This window comes from Malaclemys terrapin, chromosome 4 (assembly GCF_027887155.1).
Source record: "Malaclemys terrapin pileata isolate rMalTer1 chromosome 4, rMalTer1.hap1, whole genome shotgun sequence".
NCBI lineage: Eukaryota > Metazoa > Chordata > Testudines > Emydidae > Malaclemys > Malaclemys terrapin.
The window spans coordinates 85,921,299-85,936,681 of NC_071508.1; the positions used below are offsets into that span (position 1 = coordinate 85,921,299).

The 15,383-nt window shown below is 47.0% G+C and overlaps 1 protein-coding gene across 5 annotated transcripts in view; it reads left to right on the top strand.

The window, feature by feature from the left end:
- The window catches only part of GALNT16 (polypeptide N-acetylgalactosaminyltransferase 16), a 135,393-nt gene that overhangs the window by 71,702 nt on the left and 48,308 nt on the right, over window positions 1-15,383 (top strand). For all 5 annotated transcript variants that reach the window (XM_054027850.1, XM_054027847.1, XM_054027849.1 and 2 more), the window contains exons 3-6: window positions 1,926-2,024; window positions 8,967-9,034; window positions 12,920-12,985; window positions 14,321-14,442. In XM_054027850.1, the coding sequence (XP_053883825.1) occupies window positions 1,926-2,024; window positions 8,967-9,034; window positions 12,920-12,985; window positions 14,321-14,442 (355 nt within the window). The remainder of the gene's footprint in view (window positions 1-1,925; window positions 2,025-8,966; window positions 9,035-12,919; window positions 12,986-14,320; window positions 14,443-15,383) is intronic.

The window sequence follows — 15,383 nt, forward strand, 5'->3', positions numbered from 1 at the left end:
ACCCTAACCATTGAAACCTCCCAACGATGCGATGTAGATACCGTGACATACTAGGGTACAATCCAAACTAATGAGTAGCTGTGTCACCCCTACTCTCTAACCTGAGGTGCCCTTTACAATGCTTTGGTGCTGTAGCCTCCAGCCTGGACTGCTCACAAACAGCCTCCAGCCTGCAAGTCACTCCCAGCTATGTCTGTGTGTGTGCTGCAGCCAGCCAGCCACACCTTGGCATTTACCAGCCTTGGTTATACTGCAAGGTGACCCCAACACACTCCAGGTCCTAGATTTCCCCCCCGGAAGTGTATGTCCTATACTGTCAAGCACAGCCTTCTTCTGGACAATACATATTTATCTAAAGTCTGTTATTTCTTTAATAGAAATAATATGCACATAACTTGAAACCCTAAATGGAGTTTCCCAATCACTTCAGTTTAAACACATTGCATTAGATAAAACAATAAAACAAGTTTGTTAACTACAAAGAGATACATTTTAAGTGAGTACAACTAATGAGGTATAAAAATCAGAAATGTTTACAAGAAAATAAAGTTAAAACACTATTGGTGCCTAGCTTAAAAGCTATATCAGATTCAAGCAGTTTCTCAGCATATGCTTTCAGCAGTCTTATTGACCAAACTTCATAGGTCAGGACCCCTTCTCCCATAGTTCAACGAATGCTTCCTTTGTTGCTTCTGGTGCTGTGAATGTGATGGGCAGGGAAAGAGAGGGAGGGTGCCTTGGGATGTTTGTCCTTTTATTGTCAGTCCTTCTTTTGGAAAATATTTCCAGCTGGGTATCAGGAGAAAAAAAGTCTACATGGCAGGATGTTCCCTGCTGCTTTTTTTTCACCTGTTTGAGCTTCCTTTGCCCCCACCCTCCTGCTTGATGACTGTTTACTGCTTAAATGCAAATTAAGCAGAGCACACATTCCTTTGTTTGAGACAGACCAGTTTGCCAACCAGAGGCTTGGTCTATCCTATAAAGTTAGGTCGACGTAAGGCAGCTTACATCGACATAACTCTGTAAGCGTCTACACTAAAATGCAGCTCCCACTGAAGTAACTTGCCTGCTAAATTGCCTTAATAACTTCATCTCCGTGAGAGGCATAGCACTTAGGCTGATGTAGTTAGGTCAAGGCAGTGTCAGTGTAGACACTGCATTGCCCCCATCGACTGTTGCTGCCTTTCAGAAGCTATTCCACAATGCCCAACCTGACAGTTAAATTCCTGGTGAGGATATGCACCGCTGACACAAAGAGCCTACTATGGACATGCAAAAGGGATTTAGTTACTGCAATGGCTGTACGTCGACATAACTTAGGTCCACTTAATTTTATAGTGTAGACTTGCCCTCAGTTTGGAACATGTGTTAATAACACCATACAGTGGAATCTTATAACTTCAAAAACAGTGTTGCCACACATATTTTATCAGGACAATAATGACAACGAATGATGAGTTTTCAAATGATACCTTACATGACCTATTTTGTACAAAGATGATTACAATAGTGTGTAGCGTGTGGATGCAGGGGTACATTCTGTCACAGATACTTATTATCCCTGTTCTACACAGGGGGAAACAGACTTTAATCAACTCGCTCAAGATCACACAGCAAGTCAGTGGCAAATCCAGTACTCCTGAGACCCAGTCCCTTGCTTGAACCACTAGACCTCACTCACTCCCAGTATTGTAGGTCAGGCTACAGTACAGTCAGTGTCTTTTTCTTTTTAGTACTGAACTTTTATCCTATTGTCCTTCTTAACCCCATTGAGCTCAGCAGAGGCTCCCACAGTAGGCTGGCAGTGTGGTGTTTGCAACCCCTGTGCCACACTTGGCTGTTTTTCTTGGGAAATTCCAGGCATCTCGTGCAAAGGGCTGCTGTGTATTGTATCTGGTTTGAATGTTTGCCCTCCCATGTTTCAGATGTGCCTCCGTGCGCTATGACGCAGACCTGCCAGCAACCAGCATCATCATCACCTTTCACAACGAGGCTCGCTCCACCCTGCTCCGCACAGTGAAGAGGTAGGTACCAGTGGGAGAAATGGCTCTTAACCCTCAGGGAACTGTTTGGTTGCTGGTCTAGGGATCTGAGATGGCTCCTGGTAGTAAAGAGCAAGGCGGAAAAGTCCCCAAATGCAATGGGCCCCCCTTCCAGGTGGTTTCTGATCTGACCATGAGGTCAGCATCCGACAAGAGGTTGGCCAGGTGTATGTGTCTGCAAGGGTCATGCAGGGAACTGTGTGTGTCGGGGGGCAGTTAGACAGGGAGTTTGAGGGAACTGTTAACAGCAAGGAGGAGGCTGTTTGGGTTAGGCCCACAAACACTTTCAAGGGGCAGCCAGGCAGGAAGTGTGAGGGAAGCTGAAGGGAAGACAGACTATTGGAGGTGCTTTCAGGAGGGAGATAAAGGAGTTGGGGGGGGCAGTCTCAGGGAAGAATCAGCAGCTAGGTCCTAGCTGGGTCATATATTGTAGTAATGCTTCACACTGGGGTGTGTGAAAGGTGATGGCATTGAAGTCTGATGGAGACTAGGCCCCTGTCACCTGCTACAACACTTGGAATTGCTCACTGATGGAACAGCACTTGACTCCATGGCAAATCCCTGGCTAGGCTTGTGTACAGCCCCCGACAACCAGAAGCCCCCCAGTCCAACAATGTATGGGACTCTCTCCCCTCAGCCACAGTGGTAGCCAAAAGCAAACAGGTGCATCAGGTGGCGCGTCTCTGAGTGTGGGAGTAGCCCCTAGCAGGTGGGAGCATGAAAATATCTGCTGCTATTCATACAGCAAAGAAATATTTCCACCAGCTCCTTTCCTTCCCCCAAATCCCTTTCCCTACTGCAGAGCCCAGACAGGTTCTCTACCTTTATTTTTCCAGAGACTGTGCCCTCTGCCCTCTCTGAGATATCAAATACTCACTCAAAAACTCCCTGAAGCAGAGAACCAGCCCAGGGAAAAACCTCCCTCTCCTGTGGAGGCTGGCCAAAGAGAGAGAACAGCTCAGCTGGAAAGTTCAGCTGAGGGTACCTTTAGTAGGAATGCAGCGTTCATTGGCACTGGTTCTCTCACTGAGTCCTGAGGGCTTGCAGGGGTTTGCTTTGTGAATAAATAACAGACTCTTTCAGGTGTGCTGGAGCTGGACTCATGGATAGAAATCTGGCTTGCTAAGTCTCTTCCCAGTTTGGGGCCACCTGGTTTCCAGAGGTCTGAATGTGCCACGCTGGGCATGAGTTATTGCTGTGCGTATAATTGCTGCTGAGTTGCATACCCAGGCAGTGCACCCACCACTGTGTCATTATAGTAAAGCATGTATGATATATCAAGTATGAAAGGGACTCTTCTAGTCTATCACTTGTGAGTCTGCAGAGGACCACAGTGATATTAAGCAAGGGGAGGGATAAAATTGCACCAGCTACTTTTTTTATGGCATCTGGTCAGGCTTCCAGAACAGCTGTAGGTCTAAAATTGCAGCAGGTGTTTTGGGCCCTGTATGATAATTAGGCCTTGATTGGTTAGATAACTAATCAAAATTAACCATTCAAGGAGCACCTGTTGAAAGTTCTATGTAATTAAATGTTTATAACAGAGTACTTGTTTTTTCCTAAAAAGAACTTAAGTGATTTTAGTTGCACGTTGGGGATGATGAATGAGGAATTGGGGATGAAGGAGAATAATTGATGAAAATAAATGACAATAAGGACATTTTCAAAAGCAGCCATTGGTTTGGGTACCCAACTTGCCATTTTGGGCCTGATTTTCAGAGATGCTGAGAACCTGCACTTACAGTTGATGTCCATGAGAGCTATGGATGCTCAAAATCTCTGAAAACAGGACCCAGATATCTCAAGTTGGGCATCCAAAATGGTGGCTGCTTTTGAAAATTTCAGCTTTACACTTGGTAATTTTAAGAAGAACTACACAAGGGTGGTACCACTAGTTCAGCTCAGCCTGTGTGAGACTGGTGGGAGCCCTCCTCTAGACAAGGCTCCCACAGCCAGATGCATTTTTACCACATTGGTTAAAATTGTCTACACAGGGGATCCCATCAGGGCTAACACAGATTCATGTGAATTGGTGGCACTGCTGGAGGGAATTTTTTCCTAAAGTTCCCTAGCATAGAGAAGACTGTTCTGTGCATGTCCTTGTGATTTGTTTAGCAAGCAAATGCTGCTGGTTCAAGGCATACAAACTGTTTAGGCCACAAGGATTTGTTTTCAGCTTAGAGGTAGCTGTGGAGGAAGAAACAGAGTCTGATGCCTGGATAAAGAGACCAAACGAGAGACTAATGAGATAGGGAATGCAGAAAAGAATTAGAAATAGCCTGGATGCCAGCAGCTATTAAAGTGGCATCTCAAACAGTTTGCCTGCTGGCATCCTTTGATGTGCAGGAGATATCTGTGCTGGTCTGCTTGACATCTGTTGCTCTGCAGGAGACAGCTGTCACTCATGAACTGTTTTCTCACTTGACATGCCCTGCTCTGCAGGAGATGGCTGTCATTCATGGACTACTCGCCTGCTTGGTATCTCTGCCTTGCTAGTCATTAAGTGAAATTACCAGTTTCTGCCATGCTGGCCAGTCCTGCTGACACAATGAGGCCTTATATGGATGGAAAACAACAGCTGTGTTGTCTATTTTTTATTTACTGATTTTTAGGGTGTGTGGATGCCATTTGTCTGTGAATACAAATGTATTGGGTATATATTTGTTGTATAAGATAACAGGGCTGTCAGTAGTTCAGTGCCCATGCTAAGTGATTGTGTAAATTCTGGTGGAAACAATGCCGTAGAATACAAATGTATTTTGTGCAACACCTTTCATACAAGCTGCATCCCAATATGCTTTGGCAAGTTCAATAAATAAGGGCAGATAAAGAGAGAAATTCAGAGTAAAAGAGGAAAGGGATGTATTTTCTGGTGAGATTTGAAATGAAATGGAGAGTCTGTGAGCCAGAGAGAGATAAGAAGGAGGATTATATAGATGGTCAGATCTGCAGAGGAGAAGACTCTCACGTCAGCATTGCTGATACATCCATGATGAGGCAGCGAGAGGACACCGATGCTGAATAAACAGAGGGAGCAATGCGAGGAGTAGAGAGACAGTGCATTGGGGTAGGGGTGGGGGTGGGAACAGACTGAAGTTGGTCCATGTTTCAGACACGAGGAAATTTCAAACTGGATTTTGAAAAGTAGTAATGCTTAGCTCTTTTATAGCACCTTACATCTGAATTAACATTAACTCATTTTCATGGCACTCTTGTGAGGAAGAGAAATATTATTCCCTGTTATCTACACAGGGGAAATATTGGAAGTGTTATAATCCCCATTTTGGAGATGGAGAAAATTAGACACAGAGAAGTTAAGTGTCTTGCCGGGGGGCACACAATAGATTAGTTGCAGAACTGACATTAGAATTGAGGAATTCCTGATTCCCAGCCCTATTTGCAGTCCACTAGATCATAGTACCTCTAATGAGGAAATCAGTGGAAGCGTTGATGAAAAGGGTGTGATGTGTTTGTTTCCTTTTGCACATGTTGGAGTCTGGAGATCTGGAACTTGTGGACAAAACCGTTGTGGAAGTTGTAGTCATAAAGGTGAGGGGAGAAGAATGCCAAGACAAAGATTTCAGCAGAGGTAGGATCAGGGAATACACAGGCAATACTGTAGAGGAGGCAGGAAAATTTAGATGATAGGTGGGGCTAGACCAGTCTTGTTAAATATTTTCTCTAACAAAGTGGTAAACTGCCTGGGCCTGGTTCTCCACTGCCTTTCGGCTTGTGGTCACTGACACCTATGAAGAGAGGGTACAAAATGGTACCATTTTGATTTGGGTGCATTTTACACTTACTTTACACAGGTGTGAATTACTACCCAAAGCACAAGGTAGTCCTGCACATGAAACTTGCAAATGACAGTGATTTGGGAGAAATTGCAATCATCAGAGAAAACAGAAAAGTAATGCTAAGGGGTCCAGAGAGGGTTGAAATGTGAACCAGATGTGGCAAATGAGATCTGGCTTGGAAAAATGCAGGCTGAGACATCTAGGGCAATATAAGCTGAGACACAAATGTTCATGGGCAGGCATGTGGAAACATAACTCTGAAATAAAGTGGGATGAGATAGTGAACAGCAAAACAGTTATGTGTTTGCATGGTGATATAGCAGTAAAAAATCCAATGCAACATTAAGCTCTGTTAGCCTAGGTATGTTGGTTTTTAAATAATAATCTCACACTCCTCTCCTCTTTATGGTCCTGATCCAGCAAGGTACTTGAGTAGGTACTTAACTTTAATCATATGATTAGTCCCATTGAAGACTGGGAGTTTGTTCCATGCTTAGGGGGCATTATGGAAGAAGGCCTGAGTGGGCAGAGAAAGCAAAGCAGTTGGTGAGGCCCACATTGTTGACAGTGAAAAGCAGGTAAAGGGAGACATAAGGAACGAGACTCACAATGTAGATCTGATTGGAGCTGCACAGGGGCTTGAAGGTGAGGATGAGAAGTTTGAACTGGCTGTGGGGAGTGACGAGGTGCTAGGGGAGGGATTTGAAGAGGCAAGGGAGGTGGTTGAATTGACAGGTGTGGAAGATAATTTTAGCAGTTGCATTTTGGACAGGTGGTGGGGACTTGAGAAAGCCAGAAAGTTCTCAACACCTCCCTACCAGAAAGATATTGACAAGTTAGAGAGTGATCAAAGAACTGCAGAAATCATTATTAGGGCTTGAGAGGATGGCTTATGAGGACAAATTAAAAGAACTTTGGTAAATTCGTACATCTGAACAATGATGACTAACCCTGATCCCCAAGCGTGATAGAGCCCCTCATTCCTCCATCTGCAGGGGATTGGCAATCCTCCCTAGGACAATGGGGCCTGAGTGCCTTGTGCACAGTGCTTCCGTCTAGTGGCTGGATGGGGTCCTGGTCCATGACTGGGTCTCCTATGTGCCATGACAATACAAATAATAAATAATCACCACCACCCATGGAATATTATAATATATAACAGGACCACAAAGAGAGATAAACAACACTTTATTTCCAGAAAGGATGGGTAAACTAAACGAAGGGCAATGGAACAGGCAAAGGAGACAAGGATATCAAATAAACAAGTAACTAATCAATCCTGCAACACTGAAATCTCACAAACGAAGGGAATCTTTGGAGAGAGCCCTCCAAATTCTCCCCACAGCCTTATTTGGGTGCTGGAGTCAGAGCTCGGCATAAGGGGTTAGTGTCAGCGACATAGCTACAATGGTGCGAGTGGTGCAGTCGCACCAGGGTCCACAAGGTTATGGAGGCCCAACCAGGCAGACTGTTGCTCCAGCACTTCATCAGGCACATGGGGTTGCAACGCCACTTGCTTAAATTTGGCCCCACTGCCCCTCCAGCACTGCTCAGGTTTAGTCAGGACAAGGGTTGGCCAGGCCAAATTCGAGTGAGTGATGTTGCCACTTGACAATGGGATCACAGAACCACACAGGTGTAGTCCAGCTGCATGTCCATCATGATACTCCAAACCTGAGTAATGTTATGACCCTGTGTGCCTGGTCACATCATTACTCATCACTCAAATTTGACCCGTACCATGTGAATGCCAGGCGGGTGATGGGAGTGGAGTGCTGAGTCAGCGGGGGGGGGGGGTGAGAAGGGGGGTAGTGAGTGGCCAGGAAGGTCCTGGGGGCGGTGGGTGAGGGGCAGGGGCAAGTGGTTGAGGGATGTTGGGAGGGGGTGAAATTGAGAATGGGAACATTGTGGCTGAATATCAGGAAAAGCTGAGTGACAGTTAAAGCTATAGGGCTGTGGAACTGTCTCACCCAAGTGATGTGATGGAAGTCCCGTCATGTGGGAGTTTGGATATACAGTACATTGGGCAAAGCACTAGAAAATGTACTGCTGGGAGCAATCCTGTCCAGGTCACTGTACGACCGAATAACTAACCCTCAACAGGGTTCTTTACCTCTTAGGGGTATGGAAGGAGAGAGGCAATGCAGTATCTAGTGAGATGCCCAGTATCATGTGTACTGAGCTGACTGCACCTCTGACCCCTCCTGACCTTGTTGAGTGCATCCCTCCTGGTCCCAGGCCTCTAGCCATCACCTAGCTCTGAGTGGAATCATGATTTTCACATTCACAGACCGGGCCCTGGCTTGCGGTCCCCTGATACTATCTGTGATTACCTCAGCAGGTCTGACTTGTCCAGACCCAGCAATTCTCATCCCGTCTCTGGAGCAATGGCAATGGTAATCAGTGACCAAACAGCCTCCTTAAAGCAAAGTATTAGCAGTTTAGAACTAAAGCTTTTCAGAGGAAAAGAGATTTTAAAGCAATAAAGCTAAGCTTATTTTCCCTAAGGCTTACCGTTCCCTGGATATGGGGAGCCCTATGTCAGCCTGTCTCCCTAGACAGCTGTTGACAAGTGACCCCCTCTTCTCTCCCTGAGAAGCGCTGCTTAACTCTTTAGAGTTCTGTTAGTCTCCAGGCAAAACAAGCTTGCATCTTCCTTCTAGACAGGATCCTTGAAGCTACCAGCTTGCCCTGTAGTTTTTCAAGTATATGCTGGGGTGTCTTTATCTAGGTCTATTGTGTTTCTTTGTGGTTTGCTGTTCCCACAGCCACCTATTAAGTTAGATCAATAAAGTCATATAAGAAATTCTAATAACCCACCGTCTTCTACAGTAAGTTTACTTCACTGAACAGGTCATGGACAGTATTCATACCATTATCACATATCAGTATTCATAGAATAAATAAAAATCAACTTCTTGTCCATCACACCCAGATTTAGGGCGACCAGACAGCAAGTATGAAAAATCAGGATGGAGGTGGGGGGTAATAGGTGCCGATATAAGACAAAGCCCTGAATATTGGGAATGTCCCTGTAAAACTGGGACATCTGGTCACCCTACTCAGGTTACAAACAGCCTTTGTTTAATAATGATGAGGTCCTTTTTTCCTTCTTGGATTCCTGCAGTGTTATGAACCGCACCCCTGCCAATCTCATTCAGGAGATCATTTTAGTGGATGACTTCAGCTCAGATCGTAAGTATCAATCCTCAGTCTCTTTCTTTTGCTTTTCTCTCTCTTTGATTTTCTCCTTCACTCACTCTGTTCTCTTTCCCTCCCTCTCAAAGATTCTCTCTCTTGCTCACTTGCCAGTTGGCAAAAGAAGAAAGAACAGGGAAAGGAGAGAGTCTTTTCTGCACCTAGTTTAGCTTTCACCCATGGCAAAGAGGCCGTGTTTTCCTCCTTCCTATTCTTCTTGTGTGAGGTTGGTAGTTCTGGCCAGGTTGCCAGAGTACCTGGTCTGGTCTCATTAACCACCTTCTTATGTGTTGTTTAACCCAAATATGGTGAGTGGTGTAGGTCAGCAGTGTCTGATTACATGGGTTAGAGCAGTGGTTCTCAACCTATTTATTCTTACCTGGGCCACAGGTTGAAAACCACAGTGCCCCACCCCTCCCCCGACTCCTATGCCCAGCGCCCCAGCCCACACCCAGAGACTCCTCCACAGAGCGGGGCCAGGAGTGTACCCTGCTGCAGGGCTGAGTGGCAGGGCGGCCCCGGACTCTGCCATCGCACAGGGCAGCCTGGCAGCCCAGACCCTGCCATGCGGGCCCTGAGGCCCTTAGCACACAGCTAGGCCGCAGCTATGTGCTAGTTGGGCCGCATGCAACCCACGGGCAGTGGGTTGAGAACCACTGTGTTATAGAGAGAGACCACAGAGAACTGTTGCAAACTCTCATGTTCTACATACAGACTGGCTTTGCCCTGGGCCCTGGTTGGGATTGTCATGTACCTAGTGCATCCCTGGAAGTAGTTCTGGGTGAGATTTTGCTTCAAGAGGTACCCGACCTCCTCCAGCAAGCTGGTGCAAAGCAGGAGTGTATGCTACACGATCCTGGCTAGCTCCACAGACCAGTGGCTGTGCCCTGACTCCTCCATTCCACCTTTTGGGTAATTCTTTCCCCCAAAGGCACTAGGGGATAGTAATCTATGCACTCCCCTGAGCACAGGGCTTGCATTTGTTCCTGGCTATTGTATGATGGGGTTGGGGTACAAGGGGCTTCCACAAGGACCCAGGACAATCTAGCACCATGTTTATTATAATAATTAATTATGTCTTCAGACTATTATTATAGTGCTTTATAGCATTTTGTAGTGAATGTCTGCAGTACCCCTGTGAGTTAAGGAAGTGATACTGGCTGCATTTACAGATAAATAGCTTTGCCCAAAATTTTCAAAAAGTGGTCACTGAATTTGGGTGCCTGAGTTCCTGGGTGCCAGCTTGAGACTCCAAGAGCCTAATTTTGAGAAGTGCTGAGCACCCAGAACTCCAATTTGAGGCAATGGGAGCTGTGGGGCTCAGCACCTCTGAAAAGTAGATCCTAAGTGTCTCAAGTTGAGCACCTGACAATTCAAACCCAGACTCAGTTGCCACTTTTGCAAATGTTGGCCTTGAACAGCTTGAGGCCAGATTTTCAAAAGAGCTCAGCCAGAAACTCCCATTTAGGCCTCTAAATAAATGGCAAGATTATCAAAAGTGTCCATCTCCCAGATGCTCCCATTGGTCTCAATGGCAGCCCTTCGGTACTGAGTACTTCTGCAAATCTGGCCCTTGGTTCCTGGGTTTCCCCAAGGACACAGAGAGGTTAGGGTCAGAGCTAGGAGGTGGATTTCTGGGCCCACTCTTGTTACATTCCTGGCAGGTGAATAACCTGAAAAGAGATTCTTGCATTCACCTGAAATGGACCTGTCCATTGCTGGGACACAGTCTTCCCTTGTGACAGATGTCCAGCAATATCTCAGTAGTTTTTTACTCAAGAGCTCCTGCCATTACATTTGAATGATACAGCAGCTGCCAAGCTGCCCACAGAAGAGCAATATTTCAGATTGTGTGTCCTTGAAAATGGAAAAAGAGATGCCAAGAGAAGCACTTTGGCTGGTGGCCTTAGCGTGTCTCTCCAGAGCACCGAGGCTGTGGGAGGATGATGACAAGATGCAGAAAAGTGCATGGGATAAAAGAGCTGCTTGTGGGGGGGAGGGAGGTGGAGAGGGCTCAGGGGAAATGGGCTTGTGATGGAAACTTTTGCCCCAGTGATATCTGTTAGAGCAGGACTTAGAATCATAGAATATCAGGGTTGGAAGGGACCTCAGGAGGTCATCTAGTCCAACCCCCTGCTCAAAGCAGGACCAATCCTCAACTAAATCATCCCAGCCAGGGCTTTGTCAAGCCTGACCTTAAAAACCTCTAAGGAAGGAGATTCCATCACCTTTCTAGGTAACCCATTCCAGTGCTTCACCACCCTCCTAGTGAAAAAGTTTTTCCTAATATCCAACCTAAACCTCCCGCACTGCAACTTGAGACCATTACTCCTTGTTTTGTCATCTGGTACCACTGAGAACAGTCTAGATTCATTCTCTTTGGAACCCCCTTTCAGATAGTTGAAAGCAGCTACCAAATCCCCCCTCATTCTTCTCTTCTGCAGAGTAAACAGTCCCAGTTCCCTCAGCCTCTCCTCATAAGTTATGTGCTCCAGCCAGGGCCGGCTCCAGGGTTTAAAAAAAAAAAAAGAAAAAAAAAAGCCGTGATCGCGATCTGCAGCGGCAATTCGGCGGGAGGCCCTTCACTCCCGGGCGGAGTGAGGGACCGTCCGCCGAATTGCCACCGAATACCTGGACATGCCGCCCCTCTCCGGAGCGGCCGCCCCAAGCACCTCCTTGAGAAGCTGGTGCCTGGAGCCAGCTCTGGCTCCAGCCCCCTAATCATTTCTGTTGCCCACCGCTGGACTCTTTCCAATTTTTCCACAGCCTTCTTTTAGTGTGGGGCCCAAAACTGGAGACAGTACTCCAGATGAGACCTCACCAATGTCGAATAGAGGGGAATGATCACGTCCCTCGATCTGCTGGCAATGCCCCTACTTATACAGCCCAAAATGCTGTTAGCCTTCTTGGCAACAGGGGCACACTGTTGACTCATATCCAACTTCTCGTCCACTGTAACCCCTAGGTCCTTTTCTGCAGAACTGCTGCCTAGCCACTCGGTCCCTAGTCTGTAGCAGTGCATGGGATTCTTCTGTCCTAAGTGCAGGACCCTGCACTTGTCCTTGTTGAACCTTGTTGACTTGCCAAAGTGTTGCCTGTGGACCAAATGTATCCCACAGAATTGTAGAAGGACCCCTGTGCCTTATCTCCTCTTTCATGTGGAGATGTGGCCTTCTGAGCCTACATGGCCTAGCATGCATTGCTCCACCGTGAGCTGAGCGAAAGGTCACTCTTACCAGATGCAGTCTGGGATGTGCAACCTTGATGTTCTGTAATATACTTCATTTAATGCAAATTAGGTGTGACTTGGTCTCCCAGCAAGTTGCCAGTCGGACATCCCTATATTAGACAGTGGAAAAGTGTCCCCAAGGAAGATGGTTGAATCACCATGTCTTGGATTAAATAAAACTAAACTGAAAACTATCCCAGAGAACAGATTGTAGGGAACAACCTTGCATGATCTAGTGGGTGGAGGAAATGGACTAGATCACCTAATAGAGTAGGTCTCTTTCCTCCCTAGCTTCTTGAATTCTCTGCACTTGCTCCCTGATGTCCCTCAGTTTCTCCTGCTCCCAATTCTACACCTACAGCATATGCCCCTTTGTTCTTCTGCAGTGCTGCACTCAAACTGACTGCAGCCTCAGCCCTTCAGCGCATCTGGGGAGCTTTGGCTCAGCAGCCATGGAGGAGGACTGTCAAGCGAGCAGAGCTCTCTTGGGTACACTTTAGACAATGGGATTAAGGCTATCAGGTTGATTAAAGTGATATTAAGTGAAAGCAGTGCTTTCCCTGCATGGAGACACATGAGAGCAGTTAATTGGAGCTCTCCACTGAAGCCAAATAATTCATGCATTTGTGCCAAATGTTCTCTCCTTTCCTAAGCTGAGGACTGCCAGCTCCTTACCAAGATCCCAAAAGTCAAGTGTCTACGCAACAGTCGGCGAGAAGGTGAGTGTGGAAAACTTTGCAGGTACCATCTGCTCGCAAAGTCACCTCTTCTGCCCTTAGGGTGACCAGAGAGCAAGTGTGAAAAATCAGGACAGGGGGTGGGGAGTAATAGGAGCCTATATAAGAAAAAGACCCAAAAATCGGGACTGTCCCTATAAAATCGGGACATCTGGTCACCCTATCTGCCCTCCACTCCCCTAGATGCTATTTCTCATGGTTACAATTCATACTTGCAATAAAGGTGAAGCTTTTATTTCCCAATCTGGAGGCTCTGGCAGAGAGAACCTGGGTTATCAATCCTCATGCTTCAGGGCATCTGTTGTTATTTTAAATATTTACGTTATAGTAGTGTCCACAGTCCCCAGTCAGGATCAGGACCCCATTGTGCTAGGAATATATAGGTAGATATGGTTCCTGACCTGAGAGAAGAAGACAATCAAATATTATACATTCTATATACACACAGAGAGTTGGGGAAAGCTAATATTTCACATATATAATACATCTACAAATCAAAATGTTGACTTTCCCTAGCTGTCCTAACAGTCCTTCCGCCCAGCCATTTTGTGCTGTCTGATTTCTTATAGCCATCGCAGCACAAGTGGGTCTTGAGAAGAGATTTGATGGAAGCGAGGGTAGCGGCCTTACATGGCATCCCAAGCATTGGGGGGTGTGTGTGTGTGGAAGATGGGGGGGGATTTGTGGGAGAGACTGGCATCATAAAAGAGAAGAGTGAAAAGCAGTGAGGGGCCCTGAAAGTCAGGACAAGAAGCTGGAGCTCAAAACACTGGAAGGGGTGAGGGAGCTAGGTGAGAGATTGAGAGATGGGGGTGATTGAGCAGAGTGACAGGCAAGGAAGGTGATTGTAGCAGCTGTGTTTTGCATGGACTGGAGAGAAGTGATGTGGGTGTCAGGGAGGCTGAAGAGGAGGAGGTTCCAGTAATCAAGACTGGAGGTTTAGAGGTATGGACAGAAAAAATAAAAAATCCCATGCCTCTAGCATGTCTCCTACTCCTGTGGTGGCATGGACCTGGCTAAGGCAGCTCTATGCCATCTGGGGAGGCCCTTCTAGTAGGGGTATTCCCTGCTCCAGTGGGCAGATCCACTGCGTTTATGGCCCATTTACACTGTTAGAGCAGTGTAAAGAGTCCGGCTTGTCCTGGAGAATCAGGCCACCTGCACCAGTGTAAATGGCTACACAAGGTGCAAGGCAGTGGAGAATTTGTATTTTCTCTAAGTTGTAGAAGTTCAGGGCTTTCCGTCCCTAATCTCCCCTTCCTTTTACTCTCTGTCCTTTCCACTGTCTTCCCCTCCTCTGCCTGTTCCTCCCCTTAGGGCTGATTCGCTCTCGAGTGCGAGGGGCTGAGGTAGCGATGGCTGAGGTTCTCACCTTCCTGGACAGTCACTGTGAGGTGAACAGTGAGTGGCTGCAGCCGATGCTTCAGAGAGTGAAAGAGGTGAGACCCCTCCCCCATCATCTTTCTCATCTCACACAACCCCCGCCAGGATTTAGCTTTTTTTTTCCTGGCCCTGCCAGGCAGCTGATAGACAGCACCCTGCACATTGTGAGCTTCAGCATCGAGGGCAAGCATCCAAATGCCTCCCTGTCAAACTCAGATGTTTTTAAGAGGAGTACGGAGCCTAAAATATCCAGTGCAACTGGCACCTGCTGTGTATTACTGAGACTCTTACTGCAGGACCCCAGCACTCTCCTGTTGTGGGGACGGGGATGTTAATAGATGGGAGGGGAGATTTGTGAAAATCCTTGTGCCGCTGACTGCTACTTTAATTCTCCTGGATACTTCTTCCACATCCCCTCACATGTAGACAACACACACAACCTCTGCACGCACTGCTGCTCCCTTTCCACAGCCTCCTTCCAACTGCTGAACCTCCCCCACCCCCGAAACCTTCCTGCTTTTAACACCCTCTGCAGCAAGCACCGGGCCCACAAAACCACTTCTCAACACAAAGTGCCCCCAGGGACGTTCTTTCTGAGGTTCATTGGAGAAAGGATTAACCCCAGGGCAGATAGAGTGGAATATCAGACAGCCGCGTTGGCAGCTCTCGCCCTGAATTCGCCCTGGGGTCGAAGGGAGGATGTGACAATGCTGCTGAAAAACCTGCAGTGAAAGAGCAGGGCGGTGCAGAGGGGGACTGATCTCTTTGCCACCTGCAAGTGCCGCATTCTCCTTCTCTGAAGAAAGGAGCCCATGAAGTAATGGGGCCCAGGAGAGGAGTGGGAGGCACTTGCGCTGCTGCACATTTCATATGTCTGCTCAGTTTAGTATCGAGGGGAGGAAGAAGGTGAAACCTTAGAACTTCTTTTTAAGCCTGTTCAATAAATCCTCCATCTCAGTAGCCCATAAATGTCTACTTTACTTCTGCTCGTAAAGTC